This window comes from Ascaphus truei, chromosome 20, assembly GCF_040206685.1.
Source record: "Ascaphus truei isolate aAscTru1 chromosome 20, aAscTru1.hap1, whole genome shotgun sequence".
NCBI classification, from domain to species: Eukaryota; Metazoa; Chordata; class Amphibia; order Anura; family Ascaphidae; genus Ascaphus; species Ascaphus truei.
In genome coordinates, this window is record NC_134502.1 from 28,405,311 (window position 1) to 28,431,733 (window position 26,423).

Here is a 26,423-nt window from a genome sequence, read left to right on the forward strand (position 1 = left end):
GTAAATAAAAGCAGTGCGATCGCCTGTGAGAGCTGTGCAAGGAGAGGCAGCTCTCTCTGTGCATGGAGATCGCCATTTGCATAAGTTCACTGACGTGTCACCGTGTTCCTTGTTTCTTCACTGTTACAGTAATTAATTTAATCGCACATACTCTTGATCATTAATAATTGAAATCTACACATTCATTCTGTCACTTCTTCTCCACCATTTATTTATTCCGTTACAAACAGAGTTTTTCACCCAGCAACAATTACGTAAAAGCAACAGAGGTAAAACTTTTTAATTAATATACAAAGTGGTGAATGCAGAAAATGTTTATTGGGTCTGAGTAGACATCCAGTTTTTACATTTATTTGACGTTGTGAGTCAGACCTCTGTCTTTCCCCATGAGACGTTCTCTCGAGTTCATGCCGGGTCGGAACAATATGATGAAACATTTGGGCACAAACATGCAGACCACCAGAGCCCAGCTGGAGGACAGGATGGCGAAGACCTCCATGGCCACGGTGTACTTGCCGCGTGCGCTGAGGGAGGCCGGGATAAAGAACACCCAGACACTGAGGAAGGCCAGCATGCTGAAGGTGATGAACTTGGCCTCGTTGAAGCTGTCGGGGAGCTGCCTGGCCAGGAAGGCAACAATGAAGCTAACACTAGACAGAAGGCCAAGATATCCCAACATGCACCAGAAGGCGATGGGGGAGCCCTCGTTACACTCAATGATAATGACCCTAGGTTTAGTTTGGGTGTTGTGTTCTGGGAACGGAGGTGAGAATGAGAGCCAGACGATGCAGAGAAAAGATTGAATTAGAATGCATACAATAACAACAAGATAAGACACTCGGTTGCTGGTCCACTTCCTTAGGTTGCTACCAGGCTTGGTGGCCTGGAAGGCAATGACCACCATGATGGTTTTGGCCAAGATACATGAGACACACATGGCAAAGACCATACCGAAAGCTACTTGGCGCAAAAGACACGTCTCAGGTTGGGGATAACCAATGAAAACCAAAGAGCAGAGGAAGCAGAGGGACAGAGTCCACAGGAGAAGACAACTGAGGGTGTAGTTATTGGCTCTGACAATGGGAGTGGTCTTGAAGTGAATAAAAAGTCCAACCATGACAACTGGGACTAAAGACGAGGAGACACTTGTAGCAGCCAAGGTGACACCCAATGGCTCTTCATAGGAGAGAAATTCTCTGGACTTTGGGAGGCATGTTTCCCGCTGGAGATTGGGCCACATATCCCACGGACATTTAAAGCAATCAACAGAGTCTGAAAGAGAGACAACAATAATGAATGTAATAATCTATCACATTATGTTCAGAATTTATGTTTTTTTTCTAGTTCTTCTAAGATCTTCTCACCTGTTTGGTTGGAGATCTCTCCTTGGGGACAGAGGACACATTGGAAGCAGCAGACAGGCTTCCCTCTCAATGCTGCCTTCCTGAAACCAGGGGGACAACTGTTACTGCAGAGAGAGAGAGGGACCTGGAGGAGAATTTAGAAGGATGAAGTGTATAAGAGGAAGATATGACTTGGATACAGTACTATAAAAATGACAAACTCGGTCCTGACTGGCTGAGACAGACTGGATGATTGGGACATGCCACGTTGTCACCAGCAATGAAAGTTAAAGGTTGAGTCATTTTATCGAACCACAGTGGGACAGAGAAGGCATGTTGTAAGTAAATGAATGAGCGGGTACATTTATGTCAAGTATTTCCACCCGTTGCCCAATTCAAAGATCCATATAACTCCCCCTATTGCACCAAGAAACCGCTCACTATAACTCCTCCTATCGCCCATATAACAGCTCCATATAACACCTCCTGTTACCGCTCCCTATACATGTATCTCCTCTCCATGGCAGTACCTTACCTCCCTTCCACCTGACGCCCAATGCACGGCACTAGCATTGATGGTGAAAACCTGTCCAATGGCAGCTCCGGTATCGTAGCTGCCCACCTTGACCGGTTTTATTCCGCCCTCCGGTCTCTGCTGCCAGTTCACTATATCATACACCGCAGGTGGGTCCCCGTTCTCGTTGAAGAAGAGCTCCCTCCCATTGCTCAGTCTCAAGCGTACCTTCTTCACATAGTGCAAGAGCTGAGGAGAGAGTAGGTTGGTTCTGTTAGGTAACATAGGCTCAGAGTTAGTGCAGACAATGGGGCTGGTAAAGGAATTGAAACCAATGGGGCTATCAAAGGAAATTCAGTGAAAGCAGTGGAAGTTTTATCATTTTTGTTTTTTTATAACTTTGATTTTATTGTGTTTTTCAAAAGTATACATATACAGATATAACCACTGAAGAATTTTTACCAACACATTTTCTTCCAAAAGAGAAAACACATATTCATGAAAAGTGGGAGGGAGAGGGGGTAGACAAGAAGGAAGGGGGAGGGGGAAACCGGTGGGGGTGGGGGTATTAGTCGCCCGTACAGGCTATTCACAAAAGGCGTCTCGGGTCCTACATTTATCTGTGAGCACCCATCTTAGATCACCATCAAAGGAGAACGCATCTGAACCTATCAAAGCAAGATGGTATCTTTCTCCACTCCCGGGATGTCCAGCTGGGCCAACCAAGGCATCCAGGTTTTAAGGAAAATTTCGCCAGTGTCATTAACTAAACTCGTCAATTTTTCCATCTGGCATTCAAACCAAATTCTGTTCCGAATCTTGGGAATTGATGGAATTTCGGGCTGTTTCCATAATGCTGCGATCTCACACCGTGTTACTGTTGCGAAATAAGCAACCATTTTATGACTTGCTTTATTCAGAACCGGTGCCGGTCGGTTCAGGAGGGATTTTGAGGTCAAGAATCCTCTGAAGCCAATCTCTAATCTCTTGCCATAGTGGTCTGACTCGCGGGCAGGACCACAGCATATGTAACAGGTCAGCCGTTGATCCACACTGTCTAGGGCACAGGGGAGTACCCTGGTACAAATTTAGATAATTTCATGGGATTGTGGTACCAGCGCATTAACAGCGTGTTCTCCGTCAATGTCATACATATAGAACTCTTGGCAGACTCCGATACTATCTTATCCCAATCCTCTTCATCTAATACTTCCCCTAAATATTTCTCCCATTGGTCCATATATTTCAGTTTTTGATCTACCTTTCACCCTGAACCGATCACTTCTCTGTACAATTGCGATATGAGTCCACTAGTATCAGTCTCTACTAGACAGAGCTTTTCAAACATGGTTAGTGGGGGTCTAGGGGTAATTTTATTATAGAATGCTCGCAGTTGGAGGTATCTGAAAATCTCAGAGAGGGGGAGGTTCTTATCAGCGCGAATTTGTTCAAAGGGCTTAATGTCTATTCTACCCTCTAGGTCTCGAAGTCTAACAATGCCTAATTGTTTCCAAATTGTAAATTCCTTTCTGGTCAAACCTGGGGCAAAATCTGGATTGCCCCATAACGGGGTCATCAGCGAACCTCTGGATGTAAGAGAGCACCTAAATTTATTGGCCTCCCAGATAGCCAGTGAATTAGCCATCGATGCCAGTGGCTTTTTTTTATCAGCTTTAAAGCTTTTTTGGGTAACCGGATCAAGCTCTTCAACTCCGTTGGGGAGCAGGCTTCGCTCTCCAATGCTACCCATCACTTCGAATCAGGGCTTGTGTGCCATTGGGAGATTTGGCATAGTTGTGCCGCCTTATAATAGGATAACAAACAAGGTACCGCCAGCCCTCCCGCCAATGTTGTTTTTTTTAGAATCATACCCTTTACTCTTGGCTTTTTCCCTCCCCATATAAATTTGGAGATGGCAGACTGAAGTGAGAGTATTTGCTTCAGTCTAAGTGGCACCGGTAACGTATGGAACAGATAGAGGATGCGTGGGAGGAGATTCAAATTTATGCTATGGATCCTTCCGATCCAAGATATCCTAAAGGTCGCCCACTTACTGATGTCCTCTTTTAGAGTGCGGATCAGTTTGGGGTAATTTGCTCGATATATACCGTTGTAATCTTTGGGGATGAGCACACCTAGGTATTTCAATCCTGTTTTCTGCCAATTAAAATTAAAATTGATCTGTATCAATTTTTCTGTCTCTTTCGGGAGGCTTATATTCAAAGCTTCAGACTTGGATTGGTTGATCCTAAAGCCTGAGTTGTCTTGGAATTTCCCTAGCAAGTTGAAGAGGTTCGGTAGGGAGGTGAGAGGCCTCGAGATCGCCAGCAGCACATCACCTGCGTAGAGCGCTACTTTGTGTGTTTGCGTGTCGGTCTCAATTCCCCCCATATCGGTGTTATTTCTGATTTGGTCCGCCAAGGGATCCATGCACAATGCAAATAGGAGGGGGGATAGCGGGCACCCCTGTCGAGTGCCACTTCTAATTTTGCAGAGGTCAGACGGAAATCCTTGGTGTATTACTTTAGCCGCTGAACCCTTATACAGTGACAGGATCGCGTTAATCACCTGGTCCCCAAACCCAAACTCTCCAAGCGTGGCCCTCAGGTAAGGCCAGTCAAACCTGTCAAAGACTTTTTCAGCATCCAGACTCAGCACCATAACTGGAATTTTACGTGTATTGACTATATCTATCAGATCAATAATCCGTCGTGTATTATCTGCGGCTTGTCCACCCTTAATGAACCCGACTTGATCTGGGTGTATGAGTCTGGGCAGGATGTGACTTAATCTGTTGGCCAGTAATTTGGCGTACATTTTGATGTCGGTGTTAATTAGTGGAATGGGCCTGTAGCTTGCACAATCTAATGGGTCTTTCCCAGGCTTATATATTACTAAGATGGACGCTTGGAGCATCTGTTCCGTGAACGCGGCGCTTTCTAACACCGCATTAAACATTCTGAGGAGATGAGGCCCCAGGAGCTTGATATATTTTTTATAATACAGGTTTGAGAACCCGTCTGGGCCAGGTGCTTTTGACGGTTTGAGGTCCTGAATAACCTGGGTAAGTTCCTCTATCGTAAAATTAGCCCCTAATGTGTCCCTTTCCGAACCACTCAGTCTTGGCAGTTGTGAAGCTCTTCAGGAACTCCTTCAGAGCTCTTTTCGTTTTACCATTGTGTGCCACTTTTTCCCCGTTATATAGGTCTTCATTGAAGCTCCTGAATTCCTACACTATACGTTTTGAGTTGGCTGTTGGGGCCCCTGTTTTTAGCCTCAGCTCCCGTATATTATAATTTGGGTGTCTGTTTCTCAATTTATTAGCTAGCAAGGTATCTGGTTTGTTTGATGTTTCATAAAATAGCCTTTTGGACCAACTCAGTGTGTTGTCTGCCTGGGAGGTTAAGGCCAGATTAAGCTCGATTCTGGTGTTATGAATTTCTTTGAGGAGAGCCGAGTTATGACCTTGCTTATGTTTGAGTAGTAGCTCCCTAAGTTTAGATTGCAAGGTGACAATTTTCTCGTTTCTCTCTCTTTTCCTTTTCGCCGCCAAGTTAATAAGAGTCCCTCTTAGGGTTGCCTTGTGTGCTTCTCAGAGGACTGAATGGGACTGAACACTCCCGGTATTCATTTGAAAGAATTGATCTATTTCCCTGCCAATTACTTGTTCTAACTCTGGGACCTTTAAGATTGCCTCACTTAGTTTCCAGTTTGCCCCTGGCCTGTCCAAGAAATTTTGAGTGCACCGTAGCTCTATGGGTGCATGATCCGACCATAAAATATCATGGATCCCTGAGTGAGGGATCTTTGAGACCAGTCTGCTAGAGACAAAAAAGTAATCGATTCTGCTGTAGGTGGAGTGGGGGTGAGAGAAGAAAGTATAGTCCCTTTCTAACGGGTGCATCTCCCTCCATATGTCCACTAACTGACTCTCAGCCAGCCCTTCTCACAAGGCTTCGATGTAGCTTCCCTTGTTGGGTTTATAGGGGCCTGATCTTTCCATCTTTGGGTTAACCGCTACATTAAAATCTCCCGCTAGTATTATATCTCCCCTAGCTACTGATTTTAGCGTATGGAAGAACTTCTTAAAGAAGGACGTATCCTGCTCACACGGGGCATAGACTGTAGCTATCGTTATTGGCTGTGCTTGTATGGAACCTACAATTACGAGGAACCTGCCGTCCCCGTCCCTCTTGACTACCTCCTCTACAAAGGGGAGATTGTTATGAAGCAGGATTGCCACCACTCTCTTCTTTTCCCTCCTTGCCGAGGATAGATAAAACCACTTAAAACTTTTATCCCAGTATTTGGGGGCACTTCTAGTGCTAAAGTGCGTCTCCTGGAGCAGCACAACGTCCGCATGCTTACGCTTGTAATCCGCAATCGCTACTCTGCGTTTGCCTGGGCTGTTCAAACCCTTAGTATTGTGGGATACTATGGTCAACGACATTGGTCCTCTTCGTCTGAGCTATTATATTCTATAATGCTGCTGTAGAGCTGTTGTACCCGAGGTCCCCCCAGTCCGTTAACCCAAACGGGGGACAGCACCCGCACCACAGGGGAGGAGGAGGGGTGGGAGATGGGGAGAAGGTAAGGAAAGAACAGATTAATTGAGGGGCCGAGACTGACCATGATCAGCATCGGTCCCTTTGCCCACGAGCCTACCCTATGCCACTTGAGGCCCAGAAGGAACCTCTCAAACCCTGACTGCCGTCGGTGGTTGGGTGCCCGAGGGACTTGTCTGTGCATGGGGGTGTGATACCGCCGTGCACAGTTCAAGACGCAGGCAGCTGACCCAGGCGGTCCCTAAGCCAGCACCCTCCATTAAAGAATCATATAAAAATTATTACCGTCAAACTATATTTCTAACTAAACCAGTGTAATTATAGAACTTAACCTTAAACAGCGAATTTAAACATTTCTTGGCAATCCTCCTCGGACAGGCTGCATTATTTTAAAATAAAGGAAAGCGTTTGCCAGATTGCCAGAACGACTAGAGCCCTGGAGTTTGAGGGAGTGAAACTGCAGGTGTTTCAGGATCTCGACCCACAGACCCTGGCAAAAAGAAGAGCCCTGTCAGCCATCACCAAAGTCCTGTGGGACAATGGGGTCCGATATAGATGGCTGTTCCCATTCGGACTCATGGTCATAAAAAAATGGAGTGGAGTCCACCTTGAAACAAATGGATGGAGGCGCGGAGTTCCTAAAAATAATTGGTCTACCTACTTCTTCCCTGGGTCCCGAGCAGCAGCAGCATACAGCAGAGGCACCAGCCCCGGAGGCGTGCTGGTAGCGTGTGGAGCCGACACGGAGCAAACACTGTGCTTAAGTGTGGCTCCGGTGTCAATCACCCACAAGCTTTGAGCCATCCCCAAAACAGAACTTCATAGGGCTCAGTTGGTGGGTAGCAGATCCCCTCTAGTGGCGGGAAGAGGGCAGCGCGGCCATTTTAATCTCACCTCGTGAAGAAGTAGAGGGAAGAAGTCCCCTGGTGGCGGGAAGCGGCAACACGGCCATCTTGACGGCGGCAGGAGTGTTGAAGGAGGGAGACCCCTGGTGGCGTGAGGCGACATGGCAGCTTAGAAGAAGGACGGGAGCGGATCGCAGGGGGGAGCCCCCTGGTGGCGAGAGCGCGCAGGGAGCCCGGTGGATCTCCGCTGGTCCTAAGGAGGCGGCGCAGAAGGGAGCAAGAGACCTGACGGCTGGGGGCAGTAGAGTCCAGGGGCGCCCCCAAATAAATAAAATTAATTGAAAAACGACATAAGTAGCCCACGCCAAGGGGGGAGGGGAGGGAGGGGAGAGGAATTGATAAGGGGGGGGGGGGGGGGAAAGCAGAGGAAGTATATGGGGGGGAGGAGCAAAGGAGAGATGGGGGGGAAGCGAGGGGGGAGGCAAGTGAGGGGGTAGAGAGGGGGGAAAGGGAATACATGCAAAGGACCAAACATTTGTAAAACGAAATGTGTGTATGAAATCTACAATAAAATTGATGTAGGCAGGATGAGGGGGGAGGGGAGAGGGGGGGAGAGAGTGGGGGGGGGGGAGGGGAGAGAGGGGGGGGGAGAGAGGGGGGGAGAAAGGGGGGGAAGCGAGGTGGGGGGCAAGAGAGTGAAGGGGGACCGAGAGGATACTTTGATGAGGAAGATATGTGAGAGGGAGCAGGTAAAGGCAGAGCGGGAGACACTCCTCCATATCTCAGTAATGATGCGTTATGAGCAGTTTTAAGCCACAACGAGACCTTGCGTTACTGTAACAGACAGGGCTAATGACGAGCGTTAGTGTAATGGTAATGTACTGTATGCTAAAGAGGTGTTCCCTGTAACAGCGCCGATCCCCAGAGCTCTGTTATACTTACTGCAGGGATTGAATGGAACCTTAGTCAGGTCAGAGCTTAAGGTTTCGTTATTCTCATCCACACCCCGAGATAGGTCTGTTATAGGGTGAGGATAAGTGTAAAGTCACAGCTCGTTCAATCATACCTATACCTATTGGTTTTATCCTCTCCTGTCTTCTCTTTTTTTTTTTTAACTTTAATCAACTATTCAGGAATCCTGATAGAAGTAACGCCATCTTTGAGTAAGAGACTTTACGCCACGTTATTTGAAGGTAACGCATGACAGTGCCAACTTCACATTAAGCCTATATGTAAATGAAGTCCCTAACGACCATTGGTTTTGCATATATTTAGCTTTGTTCAAATCAGGAAAGCTAATATATATTCATGATGTGGTGGGTGTAGGAGTTTGAGCTAGCTGAGAATGTGTGTGTGTTAATCAATTTCAGACTGGTAACAGTTGCATGGAGGTAGGTGGCACCTCCCCCCAGAGCTCACACCTCCTCGACTTTTTAACTTGGGAGGTCTTTTCACTTTGCTGCAAGAACAGGACCTATTATGGTTCTTTCCCCTCATACAGAGGTAAAAGGAAGGGTTCACAGTGTAGTGTAGGACCTGCATTTTTGGTTATACCTTGACGTTTGGTATGCAGGCTTATAATGATTTGGCCAAAGGTTTTAACTAAATAACAAAGTAATTATTATTATTATTATTATTGAAGTATTTGAACTTAGTACTTATTACCATATATGTTTTGTCAATTGGATGTAGCATTGGCACCCCCTGTCTTTTGTTGTAAGCTAATGGACATTATCTATTTAGGTAACATCATGTTACTAGTCCATATTTAATGGAGTTCTCTGTATGTACCCCTATAACTCTTCCTATTACCCCAAAGCTAAGCTCTGTGTCTTGACCAGTGTAGTACAAAGTCCTAGATGCCATATTGGTGGCCTGGAGAAATGGAGATTGTTTGCAGACTGGGATACCTTTGAGGAGACTGTGACGGGGAGGAAGGGGTTAATACCTGATTTGCTATGCATTACTGTGGTTGCCCTGTCCCAGACGTTTTTTGTCCCCCATTTACAAGCCATTCCCTGGCTGCCATGTTAAAAGACAAAATGCATTGCTTGCCATACCCTCTAACCGACACATGATGGCAGTAGAGAAACCGGTATTTCAATGGGCTGTAGGTATTTTTATGACCGCGCCTCAAAGGGGTCTCAATGGGCTGTAGGTGTTTTTATGACCGAGCCTCAAAAGGGGTCTCTCAGATTTAGAGTCTCTCTGTCTAAAAGGGTGTCAGTTATGAAAAGACCCAGATACCCATAAGTTATACACGGCCAGCATTTTGAGGTATCACAGATGCCAGTCTATTTACATTTATTGGTCAAAAATCAGACGGAGCGGCACCAAGTTATGGGTGTATCCCAGGTATGCTAAGTGGCATGGGCGTCAACCTGACCCATGCGCCCTGCCCACCGGACAGCCCTTTTGACCGGTCTTATGAACTGTGAGTAACTTGGCTATTCGTGTTTTTTTTTTTTCCCACAAGGGATTGGATCCACATGTTAAAGATAGCTTTGGGCAGTCTATAACTTTGGCTCTCCAGGTATCCCCAGTGTGATTCCTGAATTATAATCCATGATGTAAAGATGCAAGACTTTGTTCCAGCACAGCAGCAACCAGTCCAGGAGTGAAGGGTTAACAACAACACAACCACAGGACTTTTAAAACCAAGGCTGCATTTCTTGTACTGGCAAGCAAAGGGCAATTTCTTTCGTTCCAAGGACAATTTATTTTCTTCCCTTATCCCAATGAGTGTTGTTTTAAGTGTATTCTGCAGATGTCATGTGTTTGTCTATTAAGGAAATAAATCACAATTTATTTTGCAACTTGTTCTGTTCAATCAAGTGCCCAGAAATATAAATGTGTTGATAAAAGTTGGTGTCATCGTGACAGAGACCGACAAAGTTTTTCAGAGATGAAATCTTAATGTACAAAGTTTACCAAACCTCATACGTTTAATATTCAAGTGTAATCTAGCAGCCCACTTAGAAGGACACATACTGTATATCTCCTGAGGTGATGAGGAGGGATGTGGAGTGGTGAGAATATACATGTTTCCTTCTGTCTGTGCTGACACAGTACACCCAGAGAAGAAACCTATGAAATTTGGAAAGCTCTGCACACTGTAATCTCATCTCTAATGTTGGTCCATCAAAAGATGTCTTATATCATTTTATTTTTACTGTATTATGCTGTACTCTAGTTTTCTGTTTGTTAAAGATCTCTACCTGCCATGGTCTGAAACTCCAAATATCTGAGCATCTTCCATGTGAGAATGGTCCTTCTCCTTCACGGCAGTCGGTCAAATCTTGCAAAGCTTTGGCAACAACACGAACTGCGGTATAGACATTGTAGGTTGACCTTAAGTCAGAGACATCATTATAGCTGGTCTGGATGTTTTCTAGGTTTTCTGCTCCCGTACACTGTTTTGTTGAAGTCACTGATGCGCCTGTTAAGTTTTTCAGGTCTGGGAACTTGCAGCTGAAAGCTTCCTCCCAGAATATCTTCACCCACTCTCCTCCCGTAGACATGGAGGGGTGGATGCTGTTGAGGAACTCTTTAAACTCTGGGATTGTCCCTCTGGGGATGGCAAAGCCAATTGTTCCAGAAAGAAGTTCTGAGTATTTGTCAACTAATAGGAAGTCAGAGGTGGCCCAAGCTTCACTGGCCAACAATATCTTCCCTGTCATCTTCTGTCTCAACATCTCATTTAATATAAAGGTCAAATCAAAACCAGTGGAGAAGACAACCACAATCTTGGCTGTTGACTCTTTGATTACCCGGACAATGTGCGGAGCATTACGGTCAGGCTGATTTACAATGATGTTCTCCGTGAAGGCCACACAAGCTCCGGCCTTAAGTATCTCTCTCCTGATGACCTGGATGCCCTGCTGCCCATAATCATCATCAATAGCCACCAGTCCCACCCAAGTCCAGCCAAAGTGCAACACCAGCTGGGCCAGTCCCTGGGACTGGAAGGCGTCACTGGGGATATTCCTGAAGAAGGAAGGGAACAGTGTCCGGTCGCTCAGGACGGAGCTTGTGGCATAGTAGCTGATCTGTTTAGAGGAAGATGCCAGAATTAGTTCCAGGATTTGGGGGGCTACATTTATAAAAGTCTCCCAGATGCCAAACTGGAGCAAAGATAATAACAGTTCCACATTTATCAAAGGGAAAACTTCCAACGAGAATCCTTCGCTGTTTTTGGCGCTGGTTTTACAACAGTTTGGCATCCGGCAGACTTTTGACATTTACACTACCGACACACTTTATTAAAGTGTGGCCGGTACCGCAAGCCGGGAGATTTCCCGGCTTGCTAGTGGCCGCCCCTCGGCGTGCCGCGCGTCATAGACGCGCGGTCACGCGTCTTCGGGAGCCTGCGCCCCCTGCACGCGCGTCCAGGTTCCCTGAGGGAGCCCTGGTGTCCCGCGATGTGGGGGACGGCGGCAGGGGGTTCCGGGGGACCCGGCGGACCCGGCAGCGGTAGGGAGAGCGCCCCGATCGGAGGGCGCTCTTCCGCTGCTTCGGCGCGCGCCCGTCACCCTCCGGCGCGCGCCAGGCTACTGCTGCGGCCAAGAACGGGCAAATGCTCGAATAAACTTGGCCGCAGCAGTATCACTGCATTAAATCTCATGGTAAATATTGCATTCGGCTTAACAACATGCATTGTGTTAACTGGTGCAATAATGTCTGTTACAGCTACGTACATCATGTGATCTGCTTACATGTGCATGTCTTACTGACACGGGTTTCCTTTTTCCTTGTGCTGATCAAATCTGCCAGGTCTGAGGATACTTTAATCTCTATAATTGTATTATGGGATTGAGACCTTTTTTTTAAACTCAAATCTGACACTTTTAATATTTGTTATTATTTTTGTAAAGTATGACTTGGGAGGTGTGGGATTTCCTCCGACTGCTCTCTTTTGAGTGATGTCTTTGTGGGTTCAGCAAATGCATCTACAGCTAGAGACCATCTCCCCAACTCCCCTTATCTGTATTGGCTCTCTGATAAGGACATGTCGGGATAAGGGAAAAGATAACACTTGGTTGACAAACATTCCCCCAGTTCAGAGATCCCTAAGAAATTGAACTATCTGACTATTTGGAATTGCTTGTGTAATACACAGGCAGACTGTGTGTAATTACACGTGTAATACACAGGCAGACTATCTGGAATTACATGTGTAATACACTGGCAGACTACAGTATGTGGGATTACATGTATAATACACAGGCAGACTAGTATGTGGAATGCTCATGCTCCAATGATTATTTCAGCACCACGGACAGCAAACTCATCCTTACCTGCGGGTAACGGTACAGCCCCAGGATATGAGCCGTCATAATGCTGTTTGTAGAGAAAGCATGGCCGATGACAGCTGCCAAGGGGACACCTCGATGGCACCTGTAATTGGGCACAGGCGGCCCATGCCCAGTTAGCACCTGTAGGGTACCTGCTACTGCCCTCTGCATCACAGCACATGAGTCATAGATATGGAGACCCAAGGTGATGTTGGGTAGAAGCTCAATGTCCCTGTTGATCTCCTTCACGGCAAACCGCATGGCCTGGACAAGCTGGTAATTATCAAGCAGCAACCTGGGCGTGAGAGTGGGGGATAGGAAATCTGATGAGGCATTTAACCATCAGGATATTTTGAGGATCAAACCACGTGTCATATATTAATGAGTGAAGAATGGGGGTGTATTCTGTAGATAAATTATGAAATGATGGTCAAGGGGGAAGAAAAAAGAAGGCACACTGACAATAACAGGAAAATCTGCCTCGGGTTCACAGGAATCCCACATCAAATGGAGGTATAACTGTGACTATAGAACACACTCCGATGGACTTGTTATCAATAAAGTACATTTATTTTGGGAGGAGCGACGTTTCGGCCATGACAAATGCAATAAAAAAAAAATTCTAAGTCCTTCACACAAATTCCATCTTGCCCCCTGCCTCAGGTGAAAAGATTAAATTGGTGAGTTGCCTGCCAGCTTAGAGCCTCGATGAGATTCTCGTAGCTACTAGAAAAGGGCGATCATAGAAAAAATGCGAGTTAGAGCTGTACTTTGTATAGGCACCTTTAAACCATTAAACATGTCCGTCATTAGGTCACTTTGCTCCTACATATCATTGACCCTTTAATCCATTAAACATGTGCCTGTCATTAGGTCACTTTGCCCCTACATGGGACTGACCCTTTAACCCATTATACACGTCCCTGTCATTAGGTCCCTTTGCCCCTATGTAGGACTGACCCTTTAACCCCTTAAACACGTCCCAGTCATTAGGTCACTTTGCCCCTATTTGGGACTTACTCTTTAACCCACTAAACACGTCCCTGTCATTAGGTCACTTTGCCCCTACGTGGGACTGACCCTTTAAAGATGACATCAACAAATGGTTGTCAAATTTTATAGAAATACATCTTACGCTTTGCAGATGATCGGGGCGGGTTCCTCTGTGAAGCTAGTTTTGGGGTATATTTTGTCCGTATGAAGGTGTAACAACCCACCAATTAAGATGTCTCCGGCCTCCACAATCCCCCTGAGTTCGGCATTATTGAGGCTACACCCCAGCGTGAATGGTGTAGTGTAGAATAGAATAACGTGCCCCATTGTCCTATAGAATAGGGCAGCATTTTCTAGCATCACAAACTGTAGGGTGATGAATGTGATGTCTCCGGGAGCTGCACGGGATAAACACTGGCCCTGGGAAAAGGAGACACCCGTCATTCACTTAATTCAAAGCTGTGCTCATTTTGAAGATAATAATCATCCTTTTGCCATGCTCATTCTCTCAGCCTGGAGGGGTTATATGGGGCAGGATGGAGGTTCAGTGACAGAGCTGCAGGAATAGCAGAGGGGGATGTTAGTTACAGAGTTTGAGCCTCCTGAGAAATGCATGAAGAGACACAACCCAGATACAGAATCATCTGCTGGGGGCAGTTATACAGCACAGAGACAAGCTCCACGGAAGGCAGTAATATGGCACATAGACATGCTCCAGTTCCAGATGGGGCAACCACTGGGGGCAGTAACACAGCACAGAGAAAGGCTCCAGTCACAGTTGGGGCAGCCACTGGTGGCAGTAATACGGCATAGAGACAAGATTCAGGCACAGAAGGGGCAACTATTGGGGGCTGTAACACAGCACCGAGACAGGATTCAGACACAGATGGGGCAACCACAGGGGGCAGTAACACGGCAAAGGTTAAGGGGACAGATGGGGCGGTTTCTACAATGGCAAGTCCTGGCTTTTCTTTAAATGTGGTACACACAGACATTTAAGTGCAGGCTGTGACAAAATGAGGTGCGGTCACTGAAGGAAAACCTAAATTTCCTCACCTAGGCTTCAGAACCGAAAGGAACCTATCCTCTGCCAAAGGATCTGAAGGCCTTGTGACTGGACACAATCTGCACCGTTTTGCAGCATACTTCCCTGGGAAGCTTTCACGCCCTGCCACTGTTATCTTCGATCTTTGGGGAACTTTCAGGCCTGGTAGATGAACGAAATGAAACGTAACGCAAGCCAGGTTTCAAATCCTTTGTCTCAATTTATTACTCATAGGGTAATGACTTTGATACAGAAAAAAAAAGATATTGGTTAGAGGCGTAACATAGGCGTAACATAGGTGTATCATAGGCGTGTCTTGGGCGTAGCTTTGATTAGAGGCGTGATTTAGGGGCATGACATATTAGTGGCGTGACTTTTGGGATGTGTCTTTCCCAATTCAAGCAATTGTCTGAATACATAGCTTATTCATTGTCTGTTATCAAAAGAGACCTTGAGTCTTTAGCAACTATATTAAACTATTTTGCTTCTTGCAGAGAACCATTCTATTATATTCTACTAAAACATCAGGAAATTGACAACACAAAAGTATCGTAGTAATATCCTGACCAGGAAGAAAGGAAATGCAATTTGGCAGAAACTGAGTGCATTTAGGAATTATATTTCAGCAAAAGTTTGACTACAGAATCTTAACTAGTTATGACCATACAAAATGGAAGCTTAACACGAGTGCAGATTCTGGCCTGACATACGGGTCCTAACAGTCACTGTGAGGTTCTGGGGCATAATCGTTCTCTGTCCTAATGTTCTGACATGTCATTTCTGCAGGGGGGGGGGGGGGGCAGGGTCTTTCTTTTAGGGAGTGTCCTGAGGCAGCACATAATAATTCCCCCAGGACAGTGAAACGGACCCCAGTGGAGGAGACCCCTGTAACAGAGGATACCCGGGTAGTTGTTTAGCCTATATATATATATATATATATATATATATATATATATATATATATATATATATATATATATATATATATATGGGCTGCACAACTACCCGGGTATTTCACCAATAGACTTTGTGAAGTTTTTTACAATTGAGTGCTGTCTCTTGCTTTACCAGACCTTGGAATGGTAATGTATGTCTATATTATCCATATGGGGCAAGCACCTACAGCCTTTCAGCACCTAAGGAGGGCCAACTGTTCAATTTGACTATATATATATATATATAAATATATATATATATATATCTACTTTATATTTCTGAAAGCACTGTATGTTTGTCTGCATGGCCTGTGTCCCTAGGGCCAATCGCATTGCACCTTTGGCCTGTCACTCAGCCTCAGGCCATGCCCGCCCCCACACACTTCTCATTGGCCTGCGGCCAACACCACTGACACACTGTCCCACCCCTCACTGGCTCTCATTGGCCTGCGGCCAACACCACTGACACACTGTCCCACCCCTCACTGACTCTCATTGGCCTGCGGCCAACACCACTGCCACACTGTCCCACCTCTCAGTGACCTTTGGGAACGCTTCAAAGCACCTAACACTCACTGCTCTGGGAGATTTGGGAACGCTACACAGCACCTAATCCTCACTGCTCTGGGACAACACTTCAAAGAAACGAATCCTCACTGCTCTGGGGCCACCTCTCAACCCACAAAACCCTCACCGCCTGCTACCACAGATCAGGTACAGAATCTGAACTATATAAACATTGCTTTCAGCACTCCAACATTACACACGCTCACACAACACCGCACGATCACCTCCACACACCGCATGAACACACAGCGCATACCGACGGACAATGCCTCTTAAAAACACCCCCCTCGACCACCCCCCTCCCCAATCTCATGCACACCACGAACGCATGCCACAGCTCTCCCGCTACTGCAGCCCCTCACCCCCCCCACCCGAACAGCCAACGCACGCTGTTCCTCCGGAGGCCGCAAAAACCACACAACCTCATGCACACCACTAATGCACGCCACAGCTCTTCCGCTACCGCAGCCCCTCACCCCCCCCCCCCCCCCACCCAAACAGCCAATGCACGCTGCTCCTCCGGAGGCCGCAAAAACCACACAACCTCATGCACACCACTAATGCACGCCACAGCTCTCCCGCTACCGCAGCCCCTCACACCTTCCCCCACCCGAACAGCCAACGCACGCTGCTCCTCCGCAGCCCCTCACCACCCCCCCTACCTGAACAGCCAACGCACGCTCCTCCTCCGCAGCCCCTCACCCCCTCCCACCCGAACAGCCAACGCACGCTGCTCCTCCGCAGCCCTTCACCCCCCCCACACGAACAGCCAACGCACGCAACTCCTCCGGAGGCCGCAAAAACCACACACACACACACCATTAACCTCCCCCCCCCCTCCCGAGACCACTATCATACTTACATAACCACCGGACAATGCACGCAGCTACTCCGGAGCCCGCCAAAACCACACACACACACCATTAACCTCCCCCCCTCCTGAGACCACTATCATACTTACATAACCACCGGACAATGCACGCAGCTACTCCGGAGCCCACAACACCCACACACACCATGACCCCCCCCTCCCGAGACCACTATCATACTTACATAACCACCTGACAACGCACGCAGCTAGTCCGGAGGCCACAATACCCACACACACCATGACACCCCCCCCAAACACCCTCCCCCCCAAACCAGTCTTATACTTACATCGGCACCGGACAACGCACAAAGCTCCTCCGGAGCCCACAACACCCACACACACACACACAAACAACAATCACACACACAACCAACAGTCACACACGCCCTCACACATGCCACACCCCCTCAGCCACACCCCCTCAGCCACAAAAACACACACACGCACAAACACACCCTCGCCCACACGCACTCTGGCACGCCACACGCCATCACCCACATCACACACACGCCCTCAGACACGCCCACAGACACACGCCATACACACACACATGCCCTCAGCCACACCACACACACACATGCCCTCAGGCACGCTACACACCATCATCCACAACACACACACACTTCCTCAGACATACTCGCAAACACACGCAGTCAGCCACGCCACACGCCCTAACCCACGCAACACGCCCTCACACACACACACAAACCTCCTGTGCTGATACGACACACAAAACAACACTTCAACACACCACTACCTACCCCCCACAACACAACCAGCGCTAAACACCCCAACACACCCCATCCACTGGGAAAAAAACCTCCCATTCACCATGCTGCCACACAAACTACACTCAATATAATGCAAATTTACACGTCTGACCAACTACTCCCCTTGCACATCAACACCCCACCCCCCAAACCTATACACCAACACACCCCCTCCGCTGCCAAGACACCTACCACAGGAACTCAGCTCTTTGTTTAAATAAAAGTTATTTGAAATACAATGAAAATGTATCCATCTGTCTCATTTATTGCACAAACACTCATCTCACCACCACTCACACACATCCACACAACACTCACCCACACAACATGCCCTCACCCACACAACACGCCCTCATCCACACACACACCAAAACCTCCTGGGATGATATGCCACACACAATAACTACTCAACAATCCCCTACCCCCACAACACCCTCTCCAATGGAAACACACCTGACCTTCACCATGCTAACACACACACTAAACTCAACAGAATGCTAATTAGCACTTTTAGGACCAACATACACTTGCACCTCAACCACCACACCACCACTCCCCTACAACGACAAAACAACCCACAAACAGGCACACCAACACACCCCCTCCGCTCCCAACACACCTCACACAGCCAGTCGGTTGTTCGTTGAAAAAAAATAATATTTTAACACCATACTACTTTCACAGTATCTCTCATTTGGGGAACAAACAATCATCACATACACACACAACACTCACCCACACACAACAAACATTACACATAACACACACAACCAATACTACACCTACCACACAAACAATACTACAACATACACACACACACACACACACACACCTCACACCCACAAACACGCAACACTCACACATACACACACACAGCCAACACACAACCAACAGTGACACATAACAATCAATCACACACCCACCCAACACTCACACACACAACACTCACCCACACTCACAACTCTCACTCACCCACACAACACTCACACACCGCACACTCACTAACACATCCCACACTCACTCACCCACACACTCACACACACACACTCAACCACCCACACCACACTCACACACCCACACCACACAAGCAAAAATCACACACAACACAAAAACAAACTACATACCCACACCACACAAGCACCAATCACACACAACAACAAACTACATGCACACACTATTCACCCACACACAACCAACATTCACACTACACTCACAAACAAACACACACGACATTAAAACACACACGCCATCACCCACCTCACACACACGCCCTCAGACACGCCCATAGACACGCGCCATACACACACACATGCCCTCAGCCACGCCACACACATGCCCTCAGGCACACCACACACCATCATCCACAACACACACACACTTCCTCAGACATACTCGCAAACACACGCAGTCAGCCACGCCACACGCCCTCACCCACGCAACACGCCCTCACACACACACACACACACAAACCTCCTGTACTGATACGACACACAAAACAACACTTCATCACACCACTACCTACCCCCCACAACACAACCAGCGCTAAACACCCCAACACACCCAATCCACTTGGAAAAAAACCTCCCATTCACCATGCTGCCACACACACTACACTCAATGCAATGCAAATTTACACGTCTGACCAACTACTCCCCTTGCACATCAACACCCCACCCCCCAAACCTATACACCAACACACACCCTCTGCTGCCAAGACACCTACCACAGGAACTCAGCTCTTCGTTTAAATAAAAGTTATTTGAAAAACAATGAAAATGTATCCGTCTGTCTCATTTATTGCACAAACACTCATCTCACCACCACTCACACACATCCACACAACACTCACCCACACAACACGCCCTCATCCACACACACACCAAAACCTCCTGGGATGATATGCCACACACAATAACAACTCAACAATCCCCTACCCCCACAACACCCTCTCCGATGGAAACACACCTGACCTTCACCATGCTAACACACACACACTAAACTCAACAGAATGCTAATTAGCACGTTTATGACCACCATACACTTGCACCTCAACCACCACACCACCACTCCCCTACAACGACAAAACAACCCACAAACAGGCACACCAACACACCACCTCCGCTCCCAACACACCTCACACAGCCAGTCGGTTGTTCGTTTAAAAAAATATATATTTTAACACCATACTACTTTCACAGTATTTCTCATTTGGGGAACAAACACTCATCACATACACACACAATACTCACACACACAACAAACACTACACAAAACACACACAACCAATACTACACCTACCACACAAACAATACTACAACACACACACACACACCTCACACCCACATAAAACGCAACACTCACATACACACACACACAACACACAACCAACAGTGACACATAACACTCAATCACACACCCACACAACACTCACACACCCAACACTCACCCACACTCACAACTCTCACTCACCCACACAACGCTCACATACCGCACACTCACTAACACATCCCACACTCACTCAACCACACACACACTCACCCACCCACACCACACTCAGATACCCACACCACACAAGCAACAATCACACACAACACAAAAACAAACTACATACCCACACCACACAAGCAACAATCCCACACAACACCAAAACAAACTACATACACACACTATTCAGCCACACACAACCAACATTCACACTACACTCACAAACACACACAACATTAAAACACACACACACCACACAACTAACAAAAAAAAAAACCTCAATACTGTCACACTTAACCCATTTACAACCCTTTCACAGACCACCACCGGATGCCTTGAACACCTACACGCCTCAACGCTGCAGCCAAAAGACAGAACACAAGAATTGGATCCAAGTGCACCTTGACACAACAACATCAGGAAGTATACTAAACACACACGCACTGAAACAATTCACTAACATCGCACAACACACCTACCACAACACACATAACACCTACTTTGACCAACACATCACAAATTACACACACAACACATCTACACCACCTAAAATAACGCACATAAAAACATCAACACAAACAACAAATCTCCACAACACAAAACATGCTACCCAAAAAACACCTTCGGAAAACAAAACATACACACCCTGACAATGAAGGTCACACGCACACACACACACCAACTATATCTACTACACCACACAATGCACACACCCATTTCACACACATTCAAAGCCACACACACACAATGTAAACAAACAACTCACAACGCAATACACAATAGCTCAACAACAAATACTCACAAACACAACATCAACACCAACACATAACACACAGCAACATGACACACTAATTACATATAATACACAAACACCAGGTACATCAAAGGGACAAATAAACACACAGCATCCTAACACATCAAATCAGCAACACACACACACACAACATCAACTGATAATGAAACACTACAGCGCCAAACACGCCTTGCACAACAAAGAGACAGAGCCAGAGTCAGAAGAGCAACACAACGACAACAACAACAACAAAAACACAGAGACACACCCACTACATCAACAGCCGCTCAGACTCCACAACAGCATGACCCACGCCTTGCTAAACAACAACAACGTACTACAAGATCACGAGCCAAAGAGACTACACAACAGCATGAGTCACCCCTTGCAAAAGACCAAAAATGTGCTACAAGATCACGCGCTGCAGTGAATACAGAACAGAATGCGGCACGCCTTGCAAAACAACAACAACGTGCTACAACATCACGAGCCACAGAGACTCCAGAACAACATCAAACAGGGCTGGCTAAAATGCGAGCTACAACATCGAGAGCCACGGAGACTCCAGAACAACATGAAACACGCCTTCATAAAGACAGAACAAAACGGCGCACATCAAGGGCACAACAAAACACAACTACAGAGACAGTACAACAACAACAACAACACACACATACTACATTAACACATTCAACACATTACACTTTGCTATGCGCCGCTTTCTTATATAATCCACACATACTATACCAGCAACATCCAAATGTCAACATTGGCCACATTGACACTATATGTCGCTACTGTCAAGCAAAGAAATTCCGCAAGGAATCAGCTGGAATGTGCTGCAGCAATGGCAAAGTGCAGCTACCACCTCTACACTCACCCCCAAATCCACTTCTTTCATACATGTCAGGAACAACTTCAGAATCTAAACATTTCCTACAAAACATAAAAAAAATACAACTCCTGTTTCCAAATGACATCCTTTGGTGCTACATCTATCGTGGAACAAATCGGATTTAAAAGTACTTTCAAAGTACAAGGTCAAGTTTACCACAGGGCCGGCTCTCTGCTCCCATTACCAGAACAAGATCCACAATTCTTGCAAATTTACTTCATGGGTGATGAACAATAACAAGCTGATGAACAATAACAAGCTGATCAACGATGCCATTGGATACCCGATACAAGACGTGATATTGTCATATCCTTACAAAGGATGTTACATGAACACAACCATCTCATTAACACATTCAAAACATCACTTGAACGCATGCCAACTGATGACTATCAAGTCATTATCAGAGCGGACAAAACACCAGTGGGTCAACATGAACGTCGCTTTAATGCTCCTCAAATCAACGAAGTCGCTATTGTTATAGCGGGGGAACAATTTAATACATGGGACATCATTCTTCAGCGGCGCGGTCATTCACTCACACGCATTTGTGAAACACATCGCTCATATGATGCACTTCAATACCCTCTCATACTTTGGAACGGTGACGATGGCTATCACTTCAACATCATGCAAGTAGACCCAACTTCAAAGGCAAACACAAAGAAAACTGTCTCCGCTATGGACTTCTACGCTTACAGATTAATGATACTAGATGCATCGCAAAACCACATTCTACATTGTCGCCAACTCTTTCATCAGTTTATTGTTGACATGTATGCTAAAATTGAAAGTGAGCGTCTTCTATACATACGTTTACATCAAAAACAACTTCGCGTTGATCAATACATACATCTGAGGGATGCTGTTGGCAACGATGGTAACGTTGACAACATAGGCAAAATGTACATTCTACCAGCAACATTCACAGGAAGTCCTCGACACATGCACGAATATGCTCAAGACGCTATGGCATATGTTCGAGCATATGGACGACCAGACTTTTTATTACATTTACATGTAATCAAGCTTGGCCAGAAATAAAACAAGAACTTGAGGATGGACAGGCACACAGCGATCGACACGACTTAATCGCCAGAGTATTTCGCCAAAAACTAATCACATTAATTCACATCATTACTAAGAGTTATATCTTTGGACAAACACGATGCTGGATGTACTCAATAGAGTGGCAGAAAAGAGGTCTTCCACATGCTCATATTCTTATATGGCTCAAAGAAAAGATACATTCCATAGACATTGATAACGTTATCTCAGCAGAGTTGCCTAATCCAGGAGAAGACCCAATACTATTTGCAATAGTCACAAAAAATAGGATTCATGGCCCATGTAGAAACATTAATATTCATGCACCATGTATGAAAGACGGGAAATGCACAAAAAAAATCCCTAAACCATTCATTGCAGACACACAAACTGGAGATGATGGATATCCTCAATATCGAAGACGCGCTCCCACAGACGGTGGATACACAGCCCAAATTACTCTTCGAGGCAACAAACACATCCAAGTCGACAACAAATGGGTTGTTCCATATTGTCCACTTCTAACTAAAATTTATAACGCACACATTAATGTCGAATACTGTAATTCGGTGAAATCAATTAAATACATTTGCAAGTATGTCAACAAGGGAAGCGACATGGCCATTTTTGGAATCACAAATGAACACATCCGGGACGAAGTTACACTCTACCAGCTGGGAAGATATATAAGTAGTAATGAAGCCGTTTGGAGGATTTTTGCTTTTCCCATTCACGAACGACACCCAACCGTTGTTCACCTCACTGTTCATTTAGAAAATGGACAGAGAGTATACTTCACACCTCACAACGCAGAGGCAGTTGCTGCTCAACCACCAAACACTACTTTAACTGCCTTCTTTCAATTATGTCAACACGACTCTTTTGCAAGGACATTGCTTTATCCAGAAACTCCACGATATTACACTTGGAATGCATCCACAAAACACTTCAATAAAAGAAAGCAGGGCATAGCTGTTCCAGGAACAGATGCCCTTGCAAGTGAAGCCTTAGGGCGTGTCTACACAGTTCACCCAAACAACGCTGAATGCTTCTTTCTCAGAATGCTACTTCATACGGTTCCAGGCCCAACTTCATTTGACGCTCTTAAAACTGTCAACGGTCAAGTGTGTGAAACTTATCGAGAAGCTTGCCAAAAGCTTGGATTACTAGAGGATGATCAACACTGGAATAGTACATTAGTCAAAGCTGCATTACAGTCATTGCCAGGCAAAATTCGCAACCTTTTTGCCATTATCCTTACCACCTGCAACCCATCCAACCCCAACACTCTATGGGCCACATATCGAGAAACCATGAGTGAAGATATACTTCACAAAGCACAGAGAGACAATCCATCACTCAATGTTCAGTTTTCACCAGAGATTTTCAACGAGGTACTCATATTGTTAGAAGATACATGTCTCTCTATCAATAACAAAACACTACTTCAATTAGGTCTACAAGCTCCACAACATCATCATCACGATGTACTCAATACAGACCTTATGCGAGAGAAACAATACAATATTTCAGTTCTACAACAATATGTTGCAACAAGAAAACCAATGTTAATTGCACAACAACTTAACACCTATGAAAACATCATGGAGCGCATCAACAACGGACAAGGTGCAATACTGTTTCTTGATGCTCCAGGTGTAACCGGCAAAACATTTCTAATAAATTTACTCCTCGCCGAAATCAGAATGCACAATGATGTTGCACTTGCACTAGCATCATCTGGCATTGCAGCCACACTTATGGATGGAGGACGAACTGTGCACTCAGCTCTTAAATTACCGCTAAACATTGCTCATGAAGAAAACCCAACCTGTAATATTACAAAAAAATCTGGACAAGTACGCGTTCTTCAAATTTGCAAACTTATTGTTTGGGATGAATGTACCATGGCGCATAAAAAATCACTTGAAGCCCTTAATAGAACCTTGCAAGACTTGCGTAACAATAAACAAATAATGGGTGGTGCTGTCATTCTTTTAGTTGGTGATTTCAGACAAACACTTCCAGTCATACCACGATCCACACCAGCAGACGAACTTCATGCATGCCTCAAATCCTCTATTTTATGGCGACATGTCAAACATTTCCCATTAACAACCAATATGCGAGTCCAACTTCTCGGCAACTCAAATGAACAACTTTTTGCACACACCCTTCTTCAAATTGGTGAAGGTATTTTACCTACTGACTTGACATCAGGTGAAATTGCTTATCCAACAAATTTTTGTAACATGATGACATCACTTGAAGATCTCATACATCACATCTATCCAAATCTCTTACAGAATTACACAAACCACCAGTGGCTCTGTGAAAGAGCCATCCTTGCTGCCAAAAATACTTCTGTCAATGACCTAAATCATCAGATTCAAGACATTCTTCCAAACACAATTACTCAATACAACTCAATCGATACAGTTGTGGATACCGATGAAGCCGTCAACTATCCACCAGAATTCCTACACTCCCTGGAACCATCGGGAATGCCACCACATCACCTTCGGCTGAAAGTTGGATCACCCATCATGCTACTTCAAAACCTACACACACCTAACCTTTGTAATGGAACCAGACTGTGCATCAAAACATTGATGGCCAACCTAATTGAAGCTACTATCTTAACTGGCAACGCCAAAGGCCAAGATGTCTTCATCCCCCGCATTCCACTCATTCCAACAGACATGCCTTTTACTTTCAAACGGCTACAGTTCCCCATCAAACTAGCTTTTGCTATCACCATTAACAAAGCACAAGGACAGTCCATCAAGTGCACTGGTATCAATATACAATCACCATGTTTCTCCCATGGCCAGTTATATGTTGCGTGCTCTAGAGTTGGATCCCCCCAACAATTGTACATCTTTGCTCCAAATGGAACAACCAAAAATGTGGTTTACAAACAAGCCTTACAATGAACATACACTTTGCTAAATTTCCATCACCTATCAATATTGTCATACCAACTTAAACAAACCACAAACACACTCAATGCACTGCACTCATCTTTTCTTAACAACAATTTTCCCAACACACACTTCAACATGACATTAAATACACTACTCTCAACAATGGACATAACCATATTTCAACAAGCCTTTCCAATAATAACATTTTATAAATTAACAACCGTAAAAAATAACATACACTTCGCTAAATTGCCCTCATATACATGTTCTTTCTACTGCTGTTGCTTTACAAACACAATTTTCAATAATATTACATAACATTCACATGACATTACAACTTTCAAATACAACATTTACACATACTTATTCACACTTCACATCCCGGGCAACGCCGGGTCTCTCAGCTAGTATATATATATATATATATATATATATATATATATATATATATATATATAGATATAGATATAGATACATATATGCAAATACAACTGTATGCTCATCTGCATGACTTAGGCAGGTCTAATATATATAT

The 26,423-nt window shown here is 45.6% G+C and overlaps 1 protein-coding gene across 1 annotated transcript; it reads right to left on the minus strand.

The window, feature by feature from the left end:
* Positions 1-349: 349 nt before the first annotated feature.
* Positions 350-13,881, minus strand: LOC142471063 (extracellular calcium-sensing receptor-like). The gene is made up of 6 exons (XM_075577861.1): positions 13,697-13,881; positions 12,565-12,856; positions 10,486-11,391; positions 1,879-2,106; positions 1,365-1,488; positions 350-1,272 (listed from the first exon to the last, which is right to left on the minus strand). The coding sequence occupies exons 1-6, from the start codon at positions 13,879-13,881 to the stop codon at positions 350-352; spliced, it is 2,658 nt and encodes an 885-aa protein (XP_075433976.1).
* Positions 13,882-26,423: the final 12,542 nt, after the last annotated feature.

Bases quoted from the DNA above. Each gene is read 5' to 3' on its own strand.
- LOC142471063 (XM_075577861.1), bottom strand. From the start codon at position 13,881: ATGGGGCACGTTATTCTATTCTACACTACACCATTCACGCTGGGGTGT. The intron at 1,489-1,878 runs GTAAGGTACTGC...ATTCTCCTCCAG, and splicing joins GGGCGTCAGGTGGAAGGGAG to GTCCCTCTCTCTCTCTGCAG. The intron at 1,273-1,364 runs GTGAGAAGATCT...TCTCTCTTTCAG, and splicing joins AGAGATCTCCAACCAAACAG to ACTCTGTTGATTGCTTTAAA.